At 55.5% G+C, this 15,543-nt stretch overlaps 1 protein-coding gene and 1 pseudogene across 1 annotated transcript; one reads left to right on the top strand and one right to left on the bottom strand.

The window, feature by feature from the left end:
• Positions 1-52: 52 nt before the first annotated feature.
• On the top strand, positions 53-226 carry LOC116479832 (U2 spliceosomal RNA; annotated as a pseudogene).
• Positions 227-3,397: 3,171 nt separating this feature from the next.
• Positions 3,398-15,047, bottom strand: LRFN3 (leucine rich repeat and fibronectin type III domain containing 3). The gene is made up of 3 exons (XM_032170594.2): positions 13,875-15,047; positions 10,440-11,870; positions 3,398-6,709 (listed from the first exon to the last, which is right to left on the bottom strand). Exons 2-3 carry the CDS (start codon positions 11,852-11,854, stop codon positions 6,238-6,240), a joined length of 1,887 nt encoding a protein of 628 aa, XP_032026485.1. The 5' UTR covers positions 11,855-11,870; positions 13,875-15,047; the 3' UTR covers positions 3,398-6,237.
• Positions 15,048-15,543: the final 496 nt, after the last annotated feature.

Here is a 15,543-nt window from a genome sequence, read left to right as displayed (position 1 = left end):
AATCTTGGACTGTCTCCCCACCTCCCATCCCAGGCCCAGTTAGAAACCTCAGATTGCTTCTTGGCCTTTTGGCTAAGATCAAGTGTAGAATCCTCTGGCTCTGGGAGTCCCCTGGGCTTCTGCAAAAGCCCTGATCATTCTTGCCTGTTCTTTTCCCATCCCCGACCACTCTGGGATGCCATTGTTTGGTGATTATCTATTTCCTCCACTAGAAATAGAACTCTTTTTTGTTGGCTTGTTTTGGGACGGAGTCTCGCTCTGTTGCCCAGGCTAGAGTACAGTGGCCCAATCTCGGCTCACTGCAACCTCCGCCTCCCGGGTTCAAGAGATTCTCCTGCCTCAGCCTCCCAGGTAGCTGGGATTATAGGTGCCCGCGATCACACCCGGCTAATTTTTGTATTTTTAGTAGAGTTGGGGTTTCACCATGTCGGCCAGGCTGGTTGTGAACTCATGACCTCAAGTGACCCGCCTGCCTTGGCCTCCCAAAGTGTTGAGATTACAGGCGCAAGCCACTGCTCCCAGCCTTGAACTAGAACTCTGAGGGCAAGGGCGAGGGCTGTGTTGGTCACCACAATGTTCCCAGCGTCACTCCGCACAGGTCAGGACAACAGGAAGCACTGATACCTATCCTTGCTTTTGTGAGGTATGAGAGGGTACAGCCATCAGGGAGGACCCAAAGGCAGGAGGCAGGCCCAGGTTCCACCCTAAACAGAAACATCCTTTTTGGGAACACCTTTTATCTGATTCTCTCACATATGTGCCCATGCAAAGAGCTACAAAAGCATGGCATTAGCCTCAGCCTTGCAGGAGATCACAGATGTCCCCAGACACTCAGGGCCTTTGTCAGATTTAGCCACCCCAAGACACATGGGTTGGACCTGGCAGTACACAGACAGGGCAGAATCCTAGTATCGGGACTACAGTCACATCAAGAAAATGCTCCAGCAGCTGGAGCTTTGGTCTAAAAAATGTGCGGGGCCAAAGGCAGATGAGGAATTGATGAGGAATTGACAGCAGTAGTCGTCGTACTCCCTGAGCTCAGGAAATTGATGGACTTAGCTGGGCAGTTGGACAAGCTAATTATTATTACTATTATTTGTAGAGATGGGGTATGGCTATGTTGCCTGGGAGGCCACAGCATTTTGGGGGAAGTTAAAGTTCCTAAGGAACTGCTGTTTTATCCAAAGGGCTGGGGAGAGTGAAGTGTGCCTCAGAGGTCCACAGAATTGAAAACAGGCTGGTCTTGAACTCCTGGGCTCAAGCAATCCTCCCTGAGGGTGGCCTCTCAAAGCACTGGGATTACAGGCATGAGCCACTGTGCCTGGCTGACAAGCAAAATTTTAACTTTAAATCCTAGACACATGTGATTGTGTGTTTCTGCAGGCGGGTGGGGGTGGTCCAGGCACGCTGTGGGGGAACATGGGGGACCCATGCTAGAGAGACCAGCCTGCCCTCCTCCCATCCTTCCTGCTTCCAAATTTGTAATAAGCTACTACCAAGTGTGTGTCCCCCTTCCAGCCCTGCATTTCCTGTGTCCACATTCCCCCTGACCACCCACGGCGACTGCCTCTCAGCCTCCATCCAATGTCTGCCTGCTACTTGAGCCTGGAAAAGGTCCGTCATTCCCATGCTACACAGAAGTCCCTCCCCCATCTAAGGGGTGGAGCCATGAATATCAAAGCCCAGTGTCTTACAACTCTTCTTCCCGTCTCTGCAATCTTGCTGGAGAACTGGGTAGCTGCAGAGTAGGGCACACTGTCTGCTGGGTGGGAGGCGGAAGCCTCTAGTAAGGTCATCTCAAATCTCTCTTCAACCACTTCAGGCCCTAACTTGGTCCAGATCGCCCTTTTGCTTGGACTATTGCAGTATCCTCCTCCCCCCAGAGCCTCCTTGAGATCAGGGACTGCTACTCTCATTAGACCTCAAAACCCTTCAATGGGCCAGTCGGGGTGGCTCACGCCACCTGTAATCCCAACACTTTGAGAGGCCGAGGCAGGGAGATCACGAGGTCAGGAGTTCGAGACCAGCCTGGCCAACATGGTGAAGCAGTCTCTACCAAAAATACAAAAATTAGCTGTGCGTCATGGCGGGGCACCTGTAATCTCAGCTACTCGGGAAGCTGAGGCAGGAGAATTACTTGAACCCAAGTAGCAGAGGTTGCAATGAGCCAAGATTGTGCCACTGCACTCCAGCCTGGGCGACAGCGAGACTCCGTCTCAAAACAAACAAACAAACAAAAACAAAAAACCCTTCAACGGCTTCTCATGCCACTTAGAGGACAGTCCAGACTCCTCCCAGCAGCCTATGGGGTCCTGCGCCATCGGCTCCCTTCCTGCTTTCCAGCCTCAACCCAAGATCACTCTCTTCCTTCCCTTCTCTCCCCTACTTCAGCCCCCTGGCCTCGGCTCTTTCACTCATGCTTCCCTCAGCACAGGCTGTTCCATTTGCACGGAATACCCTTCCCACTCCTTTTGTGGTTAACTCCAACCTGCACATCCTTCAGGTCTCCGCCAGGCCTCCCCTCCTCCAGGAAGCCTTCCTCAATCTCTCTTGTTGGGTCAGGGCCCCTGGTTACAGGGTCGAGCACTTCTGTGTCTCCTGCATGGCGCCCCTTGGTCACTGCAGATGCTTACACTTGCTGGTGTGATTATTTAACATCTATGGTCAGATCTGTAATCCCAGCACTGTGGGAGGCCAAGGCGGGAGGACCACTTGAGGTCAGGAGTTCAAGACCAGTATGGGAACACAGTGAGACCCCCATCTCTACAAAAATACAAAAATTAGCTGGGTGTGGTGGCACATGCCTGTAATCCCAGCTACTTGGGAGGCTGAGGTGGGAGGATCACTTGAGCCTGGGAGGTGGAGGCTGCAGTGAGCCATGATTGCACTACTGCACTACAGCCTGGGCGACATCGAGACTGTGTCTTAAAAAAAAAAAAAAAAAAAAAAAAAAAACTCAGAAAACATTTGTGTTCCCACCAAATGGTGAGCCCCGTGAAGGCAGCACCTGTGCTGTATTTGTTCTGCAATGAATCCCCAGCACACTGCACACGGCAAGGATTGCTCACATTTAAAAATGTGAGCCGGGCGCGGTGGCTCACGCTTGTAATCCCAGCACTTTGGGAGGCCGAGGCGGGCGGATCACGAGGTCAGGAGATCGAGACCACGGTGAAACCCCGGCTCTACTAAAAATACAAAAAATTAGCCGGGCGTGGTGGCGGGCGCCTGTAGTCCCAGCTACTTGGAGAGGCTGAGGCAGGAGAATGGCACGAACCCGGGAGGTGGAGCTTGCAGTGAGCCCAGATCGCGCCACTGCACTCCAGCCTGGGTGACAGAGTGAGACTCCGTCTCAAAAAAAAAAAAAAAAATATTGCTCACATTGAAGGTTTAGGGCCGGGCGCGGTGGCTCACGCCTGTAATCCCAGCACGTTGGGAGGCTGAGGCAGGCGGATCACGAGGTCAAGAGATCAAGACCATCCTGGCCAACATGGAGAAATAAAAAAATTAGTTGGGCGTGGTGGCAGGTGCCTGTAATCCCAGCTACTCAAGAGGCTGAGGCAGGAGAATCGCTTGAACCCAGGAGGCAGGGGTTGCAGTGAGCTGAGATCGCGCCATGCACTCCAGCCTAGGCAACAAGAGCGAGACTTCGTCTCAAAAAAAATAAAAATAAATAAAATAAAAAAAAAAGAGGATTTAGGAACAGTGCCCTCTGGCTCCCCCTCATGGGAGCAACTGATAATTGTAGCCAGCACTAGGCCCCCCAGTATCCTCACTTCCTAGGCTCCTTTACTATTTTTTTGGAGACAGGGTGTCGCTCTGTGGCCCAGGCTGGAGTGCAGTGGTGCAATCCTAGCTCACTGCAGCCTCGAACTCCTGGGCTCAAGCGATCCTCCCACCTTAGCCTCTCGAGTAGCTGGGACCACAGGCTTGAGCCACCATGCCCCTGCTCCTAGGCCCCTTTCCCCAAGACTCGTGCCCTCACTCTTCTTGATGACCTCACCTGACTTCAGCTACCCAAGGCTAACGAACAACAAGAAGGACCTCATGATGCTGCTGGGGACTTGGGGAGTGGGGTGTGGTCAGACCAGATACCCCAGGACTCAGGCTGGTCCCATGACTCATGGCATACCATATTCAAGGCCTAGACCCCCCAGAAAAGCTGTGGCAGAATCTAGGATTTCTCATCCCATGAGGTCACAGTCATGTGCCCCCAGGTCATGAGAAGGGCCAGTTCAGTCTTGGGCTCTCTCTACCATGCCCTCACACCAGGGTCCTTCCAGGTGACAGGACCCAGGTTCCCTGCACTCTCCTGCCTCTGGGGACATCATTAGTGAAGCCCTGAGTTCAGAGGGTGGTATTCCTCTTACTGCCAACCCCGTTCCTGGATCTCCAAGGAGGCTCAACATCTCCTAGACCGGGGTTTGGTTCTACAAACCTCCAGGCTTGGTGTCTCATGGGGCCTAGGGCAGCCCAAGACAGAGTAAGGACCCGCCCTGCAGAGACATGGGGCCAAAAGTTCCAGATCAGCCCAGACTCCAGGCCCACAAGTTGACAGGGGCTGCACCCTCTAGCTACATTTTCTTACCCCCTCCTCTCAAATCAGCTGAATCTGCCATCTGCCCCAACTGACCCCCTAACACTGCTCTCTGGGGGGTCACCACAGCCTTTATTTATATCATCGAACACAAGAGTCTCTTGGGTCTGAATTGCTTGGTCTTCTTCCCCCTGCCCCTCTGCCTGCTGTTCCTGTTAGTCTTCGTTAGGTTTTTCTTTGCGTCACCGTTAAATATGGAAAGTCCCTAGCCAGGGGCAGTGGCTCACGCCTGTAATCCCAGCACTTTGGGAGGCTGAGACGGGAGGATCACTTGAGGCCAGTTTGGGATCAGCCTGGGCAATATAGCGAGACCCCATCTCTGAAAAAAAAAAGAAAAAAGAAAAAATGTCCCATAGTGGGGACTTGGAACCACCCCCCACTAGAAGCCGTCTTAACCCCAGCAGCGTCAGTTCCCATCTCTGCTGACAAAGCCCTCATTTCTATTCCCAGCTTCAGCCTCAGACCAGGGGTCCTGCAGCCTCCTGAATGCCACATCCTGGACATCCTCAGGGCCCCCTACATCTACCAAGTTCCCCACTGGCCATATCATCTTTCCCAAACCTGCTCCTCCTCCCTGGTCCTATATCAGGGCAGTCCCCACCATCTTCCCACCCCACCCCATGGCCCCGCAGCTCCATAACCCACCGCCTCAGCTTCCCGAGTGTCTCTATCAACCCACTCCCTTTTCTTGTTCCCTAGCCCAGCTGGTCCAACTTTGTCCTCACCCACCCAGGTCCCTGCCCCAGCTTCCCCTGGGGCTCCCAGCTTCAGTCTTCCCCTTGGGTCCACCCTCCTCATAGCACTAGAAGGATCTTCCTAAAGCCCCAACCTGACCCCATCCCTCCCTTGCATACAACCCTCCATGGCTCCCCAGTACCATCAGGCCATAGTCTGAGCTCCTCAGCCTGGAAGTCCTAGACCCTGCTCAACCCTCCTGCCTCACCTCTACCATAGCACCCCCAGTGCCCAGGGCACACCACCACCTTGCTTGTGCTGTGCCTTCTGCCTGAAAGAGCTTTCCTTCTGCTCTTTGCCCAGTTATCTCCTTCATATGTCATTCTCAGATCACATGTGTCCTCCTCCAGGAAGCCCTCCCTGACCACACCTGGGGCTGAGCAGGGTACCTCTTCTGGACTGTCACAATCCCCCAGGCTTCCCTGATCCCCATATCCCTGGTCACTCTGTGCTATCACTGTCTGGGGATGTGTCTGTCTCCCATTTGACTTTAGGCCCCTGTCGGCAGGGCTCAGGGCTATCTGGATCACCATAGCATCCCCCAACCCAGGGGATGCCCAGAGCCGACACGCAGGGAACATCTATTGTCTGAATGGATCGCCATCCTCAGCCTCCTCCAGGGTCCTCAGACTGAACTGGGCGGGGAGGGGGTGTCTCCCCAAAGGAGGCATTCCCCAGCTCCAGACCCCTGCTCCGTCCCCCAACCCCCATAGACAGAGACAAGGGCAAGGGTCTAGGCCCAAGCTTAGAAAAATAGGACTTTCTTGTTGTGCCCTGGTGTCCCCGACACCCTCCCCATCAGTGTTTTAAAAACCATGAGCAATTTGGTTAGTCTGAGGCCAGGTCCCACAGGGTGTCCGGGTCCTGCTGTCCGTGGGGCCAGAGGACCCTTGGGGGGGGGCGCCTGGCTAGGGTCCCACAGGTTCGTGGCCGGGCCCCCAGGGCTCGCAGTCCAGCTGGACCACGGTGTGGGCCCTGAGTGCTGCGGGCTCCGGGGCGGGCGGAGCGGGCGTGGGCGTGGGGCCCAGGGCGCCGTTGGTCTGGGAGCAAACGCTGCTAACAGGCGCGGGAGTCTTGGCCTTGCCGGGGGGCTGGCCGCCGTGCACCTTGTAGCGCATTAGCAGCACGAAGATGAAGACCAGTACCGAGGCCACGATGACGCCGCCCAGCGCAATGATCATCGTGCCGCCCAGGAAGGGAGCGTGCGGCGCCCCGCATGGCCGCAGCGCAGGTTCGGTGGAGAAGCGGGCGCAGCCCACAGGCCGTGTGGCCGTGAGCCCCGTGGCGCTGTCCTCGTACACGGCGAGTACGCACAGATCGTAGGTCCGGCCTGACGCCAGGTCCGTCAGCAGGAACGAGCGGCTGTCCGCCGGGATCATCCTGCAGGGCAGGCAGGTGGGGGTCAGGTCTCAGGCTGCCCAGCCCCCATCCTGTGCTTCCCCCACCAAACTCCCTGCGGGGCTAGACTTCCCACCAGTCCACTGCTTCATTTCATTCTACCCAATGAGCTCCCTCTCACCACCATCCCAATTCCCTTTAGTCTGACATCCCATTCAGCCACCTGACTGATACCCCTCCAGTCTGTTGGTCAATTTCACTCTAGCCTACCTTCTCACACGTCCTCATAGCCTGCTGCCCAATTTCACTCTAGTCCCACCACCCAATTTCTCTAACAGCTCACCACGTGAGTTCTTCCGATCCATCCTGTTTCTTTTCTTTTTTTCTTTCTGTTTTCTTAGAGACAGGGTCTTGCTCTGTTGCCCAAGCTGGAGTGCAGTGGCATGATCACGGCTCACTGCAGCCTCTAATTCCTGGACTCAAGCCATCCTCCTGCCTCAGCCTCCTGAGTAGCTGGAACTACAGGCGTGCACTACCATGCCCAGCTAATTTTAAAATTTTTTGTAGAGACGGGCTCTTGCTATATTGCCCAGGCTGGTCTCAAACTCCCGGCCTCAAGGCAGTCCAGCCTCCTGCCTTGGCCTCCTTAAGTGTTGGGATTACAGGCGTAAACCACCACACCTTGCTGGTTTCATTTTATACCTAACTGCCCAATTTCCCTTTTGCACTGCCCACTCAATTTCCCTCCAGACTGCAGCCCAGCTCTGCTGTAGCCTCCCTGCCCAATTCTGCCCCAGTCCTCTGCCTGATTTCACTCCGGCCCCACTGCCAGTCATCTCTCCAGTTCGCCACGGAATTCTGCTCTAACCCTGTCCAATTTCCCTCTAATTTAATCCTTTTGTCTTCTAGCCACCCCCATCCAATTTCCCCCACATTTTACCTCCCAGTCTCCTCCAGACCCTTGCCAATTTCCCTCTGGTTCCCCTATTTCCTGCAGCCTATGCCAAATTTCCCTTTTCCAGCTGCCTGATTTTCCTCTAGCGTACAGCTAGGATTCTCTCCAATCAAACCACCTGATCTCCCTGTACCCCTGTTGCCCAATTTCCTTGTAACCTGCCAATAAATGTCCCCCTAGCCCTACTGCCCTATTATTATGACTATCGATAGCCTGTTTTCTAATGAGTCCTGTCATCTGATTCCCTTTTCATTAAACTAATGTGTCTCCGTCACTACTGCTTTCTTTATCTCCCCGTTGACTTATTTTTTTCCAGCTCTGTCACCTGCTTCTCTTTTATCTCTGTTGGGTGGTTTCTATTTATCTTTTTCTTTCTTGTTTCCTTTTAATCCTTACCACCCAATTTCACTATAGTTTCTTTTGTAGTTAGGCATGCTGTTGGAGAGTTGACTGGTCTTATCACCTGTTTTATTCCTAGGCTATTCTAATGAGAGGTACAGGGAACTCCGTGGCCGCCTGGGGCAGGGTGACTGTCTAGAACAGCATTCATCCCATTCCCCACCTGGCAAGGTGGCCAGGACTTGTGTGACTTTTTTTTTTTTTTGAGATGGAGTCTCACTCTGTCACCCAGGCTGGAGTGCAGTGGCGCAGTGTCGGCTCACTGCAACCTCCGCCTCCCAGGTTCAAGCAATTCTCCTGCCTCAGCCTCCTGAGTAGCTGGGACTACAGGCGCGTGCCACCACACTCGGCTAACTTTTTGTATTTTTAGTAGACATGAGGTTTCACTGTGTTAGCCAGGATGGTCTCAAACTCCTGAACCGGTGATCCACCCCCCTCGGCCTCCCAAAGTGCTGGGATTACAGGCGTGAGCCACCATGCCCAGCCGACTTGTGTGATTGTCAGGGGCAGGAATTCCGTGGAATCTTCCGAGTCATGTCTGAGAAAGGGAGTAGAATGAGCTCAGTGGGTTGTCAGGACTGAAATGGAAATCAAGTGGCCTTTTCTTGAGGTGTTGGCCCCAAGGGAGGGAAAGGACATCCAGATACTACTAGGTCCCCAAGGCACAGTCCTCAGCCCTGGGGAGATCCAGTCTTTACAGTCAGCCTTGGGACTGCACCCTTGGCCCAGCCTGGCCGTGAGGACAGGGACTCACCCACAGCCGCAGTCCATCCATGCAAGGTTGGACTTTGGTAAGAGGTGTCAATAGCACCTGGGTCAGCAGCCACCACTGCTGACCACATGCGGTCACCGCAGATGTGCTGAGTGCTCTCCAGCTTGGGGGGACAAGTTGGACTGAGCCACCTCTTGGAGTATGTAAACCCCAGGTTCTGTGTTTGCAACAACAGGAGAGAGAAGAGAATCCCCCACAAGTGTGGCAAACTGGATATTTCTGTTCACCTGGCAAAAGGAACCTGAACTAGGTTTGATTTGATTTAGAAAATAAAAAATCTGCCGGGCTCAGTGGCTCAGGCCTGTAATCCTAGCACTTTGGGAGGCCGAGGTGGGCGGATCACGAGGTCAGGAGATCGAGACCATCCTGGCTAACATGGTGAAACCCCGTCTCTACTAAAAATACAAAAAATTAGCCGGGCGTGGTGACGGGCACCACTACTTGTCCCAGCTACTTGGGAGGCTGAGGCAGGAGAATGGCGTGAACCCGGGAGCCGGAGCTTGCAGTGAGTCAAGATCGAGCCACTGCACTCACTCTAGCCTGGGCAACAGAGCGAGACACTGTCTCAAATAAAAAAAAAAAAAAAAAGAAAAGAAAAAATCTACACTGAGTGCGGTGGTTCACACCTGTAATCCCAGCACTTTGGGAGGCTGAGGCAGGTGGATCACCTGAGGTCAGGACTTCGAGACCAGCCTGGCCAACATGGCAAAACGCCATCTCTACTAAAAATAAAATGCAAACATTAGCTGAGCGTGGTGGTGCACACCTGTAATCCCAGCTACTCGGGAGACTGAGGCAGAAGAATCGCTTGAACCAGGGAAGCGGAGGTTGTAGTGAGCCGAGATGCGCCACTGCACTCCAGCCTGGGCGACAAAATGAGACCCTGTCTCAAAAAAAAAAAAAAAAAAAAATCTGGATGTCACTATATTAGAACTTGAAACGTGGAATAGTTCACACCACACACACCCAAAGCCCAGTCTCCATCGAACCTCCTCCCTGCAATTTTCCTTCTAACCTCTGGCCTGATTTCTTTTTCTAACAGAGCTGCTTATTTCATTTTTTCTGGGCTCCCTGTGCTTTCCTGTTTGATCTCCTTTTCTTCCTGCGGCCCAGCTAGTATCTAGTCCTGTCATCTGGAAAACCTGGTGTTTCTCTCTTTATCTTTACAACTTAAATTTATTTTTATTCCCTTATCTCCCCCACCCACCCTTGCCCATTAACATTTTATTCTTCTGCCCTGATTACTTTCTCCTCCCGCTGCCTGGTTTCCTTTTTATGTTCGCTACTACTGTTTATTCTTGCTGCCTAATTTCTTCTTACCCATGCAGGCTGATTTCTTTTATCCTTATTGCTTGATCTTTTTTAGCCCTGTAGCCTGATATATTTTAACATTTGCTGTCTCATTTACTTCATCCTTCTTGTCTGACTTCTTTTTATCACTGCTGTCAGATTTCATTGACCCTTTCTGCCATATTCTTGTTATCCTTGCTGCCTGATTTCTTTTACTTTTGCTCTCTGATTTCTTTTGGAACCTTCCAGCATCACTTATCAGTTGTGCTTTGGTGTAGGGTATTAGTAGGTGTACCCTCAACCCTCCCCTTGCCTCACTCCCCCACGCAAGCTACCCCAGTGCCTGGACCCTGCACCTGTAGACGAGGATGTCATCAGCTGAGCTGTTGTACTGGATCTGGTACATGCGGATGCCCGGGATAGGCTGCTGATCCGGCCACTGGACGAGAGCAGCTGTGGCCCCGTGCTCAGTCACCTGGACGCCACGGTCGGTAGGGGACCCAGTGTCGGCCACCTTGGCAGAAGCAGAGGCAGCGGAGGGTGGAGTGAGAGCATCAGGATCCCCATCCCGCGGGGGGTCACAGCTGGTGCTGTTGGCTAGCTGAGGAGGTGGTGGGGGACCCACAGTCAGCTCCACAGCAGCTGTGGCCTCGCCAGCTGCATTGGCCGCAATGCAGGTGAAGATGCCACCATCACCCGGCTTGGTGACCAGCAGCTCCAGCGTCCCATTGGGGAAGGCGCGGGCACGGCTTGAGTTGCCCAGCAGCCGGCCCTGGGGTGACACCCAACGCACATGGGGCTCTGGGTCCCCCACTGCCCGGCAGCGCAGGGCAGCTGGCCGACCTGCGGGCACAGCCAGAGGCGGCGAGCGGTGAGTCACCACGGGCGGCTCGCAGACAAACTCCTCCTCGCCCACTGCCCAGAAGTAGCGGCCGCCCAGAGCAGGTGGGGACGCGCAGGCCTCAAGGTCGTCCTCCCGCGCCAGGCGACGCAGCCACACCAGCTCGCAGTTGCAGTGCAGGGGGTTCCCGCCAAAGGCCAGCACCAGGGCAGAGGCGGGTGAGCCCCGGGGCCTGGCGAGCAGGGGCAGGCGGGAGAAGAGTGGGTCAGGTGGGATTGTGGTCAGGCGGTTGGAGGTCATGTCCAGCCGGGCCAGCTTGTGCAGGCGGGAAAAGGCGCCGGCGGGCACAGAAGCCAGCAGGTTGTGGTCAAGGCCCAACGTGTTGACATTGCCCAGGCGGCCCAGGGCCTCCCAGGGCAGCTGCTCGAGGTTGTTGTAGGAGAGGTCAAGGTCCTCCAGCGTCTCGGCACAATCATCCAGGGCGCCGGCCGCCAGCGCCGCCAGCTGGTTGTTGCTGAGGATGAGGTGGCGCAAGTTGACCAGGCCGCGCAGCTGGCCCTCACCCAGTGAGGTCAGCCGGTTGCCATCCAGGTGCAGGGCACGCAGGGCCCGCAGGTCGGCGAAGGCGCCGGCAGCCACGTGGCGGATGGTGTTCCGCGACAGGCTCAGATGCAGCAGGCCCGTCATGTTGGCCAGGTCGCGGCGGCGCACGGAGGCGATGAAGTTGTCTGCCAGCCGCAGCTCGGCTGCCCGGCGGTCCAGCGAGGGTGGCACGAACAGGAGGCCTGCCCCTGGGCACAGCACGCTTAGGGGCAGCGACTGTGTCTGGCAGCGGCAGCGGCGGGGACATGGGCTAGGTGTGGCTGACTGGGGTGGAGATGAGGCAGGGGCCAGCGGCAGCAGGCACAGGAGCAATGGGAGGATGGCCATCGCGGGCAGGGGTGTCCTGTGGAGAAGAGGGGAGGCGTGAGGGCAGAAGAGGGGTTCCACAGGGGCTGGGGGTGGTCTGAGACCAGGAGAGAAGGTCACAGTGGGCTGAGGGCAGAAGGGCTGGTCAAAGACCATCAGATGTGACCAAAAGCCAGAGGAAGGCCAGGCGCGGTGGCTCACACATGTAATCCCAGCATTTGGGGAGGCTGAGGCAGCAGGATGGCTTGAGGCCAGGAGTTCAAGACCAGCCTGGGCAACAAAGTGAGACCGTGTATCTATTATACAAAAATTTTTAAAAATTAGCTGGGCATGGTGGCACCCACCTGTGGTCCTAGCTACGTGGCACACTGAAGTGGGAGGATCGATTTGAGCCCAAGAATTTGAGGCTGCAGTGAGCTATGATTGCGCCACCACACTCCAGCCTGGGCAACAGAGCGTAACTCTGTCTCTCCAAAAGAAAAAAGAAATGGTCAGAGAAATGACAGCTGGTCTGGGTGAGTGGCAGGAAAACCAGAGGGCTTTAGATGTGGTCAGAGATGGTCAAAGCTGGCCATGGGGAGACGGGGCAGCCAGGGTGGCAACAATGATCAGAAGTGGTCAGATATGACTGGAGAAGAGAAGGGGTTACAGATGGTCAGGAAGATGAGCGGTGGACAAAGAGAAGGGAGGGCATGGGTTGGACTCAGATCTGGCGGAGATGACCATGTCAGAGACACGTGGTCAGAAACGGCCCAAAGCCAGCAAGGTGGTCAGAGAGGAGGAAAAGGACAGACATGGCAGAGTCAGTGGGAGCCCAGGACAGCTGCTCAGGAGGATGGTGCGGGGAGAGGTCATCGGAGAGAGGAAAGGCAGCAGACATGTTCGAGATGATCAGAGGGCATCAGCGAGCGAGAGAGAGGAGAGGTGGCCAGAGATGATCAAGGGGGCAGCAGTGAGTGAGAGAGAGAGAAGAGGTGGCCAGAGATGATCAGAGGGCATCAGTGAGTGAGACAGAGAGAAGAGGTGGCCAGAGATGATCAGAGGGCATCGGTGAGTGAGAGAGAGAAAAGAGGTGGCCAGAGATGATCAAGGGGGCAGCAGTGAGTGAGACAGAGAGAAGAGGTGGCCAGAGATGATCAGAGGGCATCGGTGAGTGAGACAGAGAGAAGAGGTGGCCAGAGATGATCAAGGGGGCAGCAGTGAGTGAGAGAGAGAGAAGAGGTGGCCAGAGATGATCAGAGGGCATCAGTGAGTGAGACAGAGAGAAGAGGTGGCCAGAGATGATCAGAGGGCATCGGTGAGTGAGAGAGAGAGGAGAGGTGGCCAGAGATGGTCAGACGGTTGCAGACTGGGAGTTAGGGTCAGGGGTGGGAGGAGGGCAAGAGCAGTGGGAGAGATGGCCAGAGAAAGGGAAAGGTGGCCAGAGGAAGCTAGAGAGGAGAGATGGACAGAGGCTGCTGGAGAGAAGAGTGGTGGACAGCAATGTCAAAGATGGATGGGGACGGTCACAGACCCAGGCTTAGATTCAGGGGTGGAGAAAGAGCAAGAGAGCTGGTGAATGATGATTAGAGAGTGGCACAGTGGACACAGATATCAGCGATGGTCACTGAGAAGCAGCAGGCAGAGGTGACTGGAGAGAGGACCTGTGGACAGGGGTGTCACAAAGATGATCAGGGAGAGAAAAAGGGAACAGAGATGGCCATTGAGAGGACAGGTGGAGAAAGGAGACCAGAGAGAGGAGTGGTAGACAAGAGAGGTGGTGGAGACGGTCGGACAGGATAGACAGCAAGAGGCTGTAAGGGTTGCAGGGGTCAGAGACCTGGAGGTCCCATCAACTGGGGCAGGCGAGGTCAGAGAGGGGCAGGGCTGGCCAGTGTCCAGAGGGTGTTTGGAGCAGAGCAGGAGCTGAAGGCAGACCCATGGGGGAATGTCTTTTTTTTCTGGAGAAACCTCAAGAGTGCCAAAGGGTACCTGGTACTGTAACCCGAAGCCACAATGCTCCTCCCAGCCCCTCCCCACCTTGAGGTTTCAGCAGCCTTACCTGAGCTAGAAGCAGCCCCAGGGAGCAGAGTTCTAGCTCCAGGGGAGTCAGAGGTCAGGGTTCTGGAGGGAGCATCTGGTCATGCCTTTCCTGTCCCCAAGGCTTCTGTAGAGGGACTGTGTCCTGACTCGGCTCAAATCTGTGGCAACGGAGTCTCCAGACCTTAATACTCGGGGTTCCAGACACCTAAATATTGGGCCTCTAGGGTCCAGTTTTAGGGGTCCAGTTTGGGTTGTTCAGGGTCAGGGTCTCTCAGGTCCAGTCTTGGGATGCTAAGCAGCCAGATGGTGGGGTTTAGAGTCTGAGATCCGATCCCAGAGTTCTGCATTCAGATATTGGGGTGCTGAGTCAAGATTGGGAGGTCTCAAGCCCCAGATTTAAGCATTCAGGTCTGCAGCAAGGACTTCAGGCCCAAACTCGGGTTCAGGCCCTTTGGAATCCCACAGTCCAGATCTTGGAATTTGAGGCCTGAATCCCAGGGTTCAGGTCCCCAAGAGTGGGTTCCAGGGTACAGTACTGGAAATCCAGTCCCAGATTTCAAGGTCCCAGGCCCAGAATTCAGAGTTCAGCTCCAGGCTTGAGGTTTTAGATGTCAAATCTTGGGGTTCTGCTCCAAATATTGGGGTCTGTGTTCCAAATTGTGGGGTTCCGGCTCCAAATATTGAGGTCCCAGTGACCGATGTTGAGATTCCAGCCCCATATATTGGGGTTCAGGCTCCAGATCTTGGGGTTCCACGGCCGGATCTCGGGGTGCTGGTCCCAGATCAGGGTTCCAGGCTCGGGTTTCCGGAATTCCCGATTCAATCTCGGGGTGCAGGCCCCCGAGGTGGAGGTTAGGGCGCGGGGTCCGGGGCGGCGGCGTCCCGGCTGGCTTCCTGGGCTGCGGCGGAGGCTGACTGGGAGGGAGGGGACCGGCTGCGCTGGGGAGGGGGGCAACCGGGCAGCCCCAGGGCCGGGTGGGGCGAGGCCTGGGAGCGGAGGGACGGACAGACAGACTGGGACACGCGGGATGGGGGCACCGCAGCGCAGGCGGGGGCGCAGGGGGGAGGGGCCGCGCTCAGAGACCCCTCCCCCGCCGGGGCCGAGGCGGGGGCCGGGCTGGCGGGCCGGGTACAGGCGCTCCCGCGGCCTCCTCGCCGGGAAACCAGGGCCGCGCGCGCACCCGCGCTTAAAGGCGCAGGCTCCGCGCGCACCCGTGCTTAAAGGCGTAGGCACCCGCCCCTTCTCTCAAAGACGCGCCCCGGCCCCACCTCCCATGGAGTCGCCCTGGCGCTGCTGGGAACGAGAATCCCTGGATACAGAGAGACTGAGACAGAGAGACAGAGAAGAACAGAGATACAGAGAGGCAGACAAAAAGATGGGCAGGCTTAGACTGATGGAGAGGAGTAAATGGAAAGAGGCAGAGAGAGAGATTGAAACACACACATATTTGAGACATGGAAATGCACAGAGACAGCGAGACACAGAGCTATGGAGAGACAAGAGATAAGGACAAGTCAGAGAAAGAGATAGAGACGTGCGTGCGCGCGCACACACAGACACACACACACTCACACGCTCTAAGACGCAGCACCTGGGCTGTGAGAATGGTATGTGTGTATGTGCATTCAGTAACCATTCCTAGCCTTGAGTGTAGCGCTTCATTCCAGAGCCACCGGCCCCCCAAACG

This window comes from Hylobates moloch, unplaced genomic scaffold (genome assembly GCF_009828535.3).
Source record: "Hylobates moloch isolate HMO894 unplaced genomic scaffold, HMol_V3 SCAFFOLD_12, whole genome shotgun sequence".
Taxonomy (NCBI): domain Eukaryota; kingdom Metazoa; phylum Chordata; class Mammalia; order Primates; family Hylobatidae; genus Hylobates; species Hylobates moloch.
Note: the sequence above shows the minus strand (reverse complement) of the source record. Positions and strands in the feature narration are given on the sequence as shown.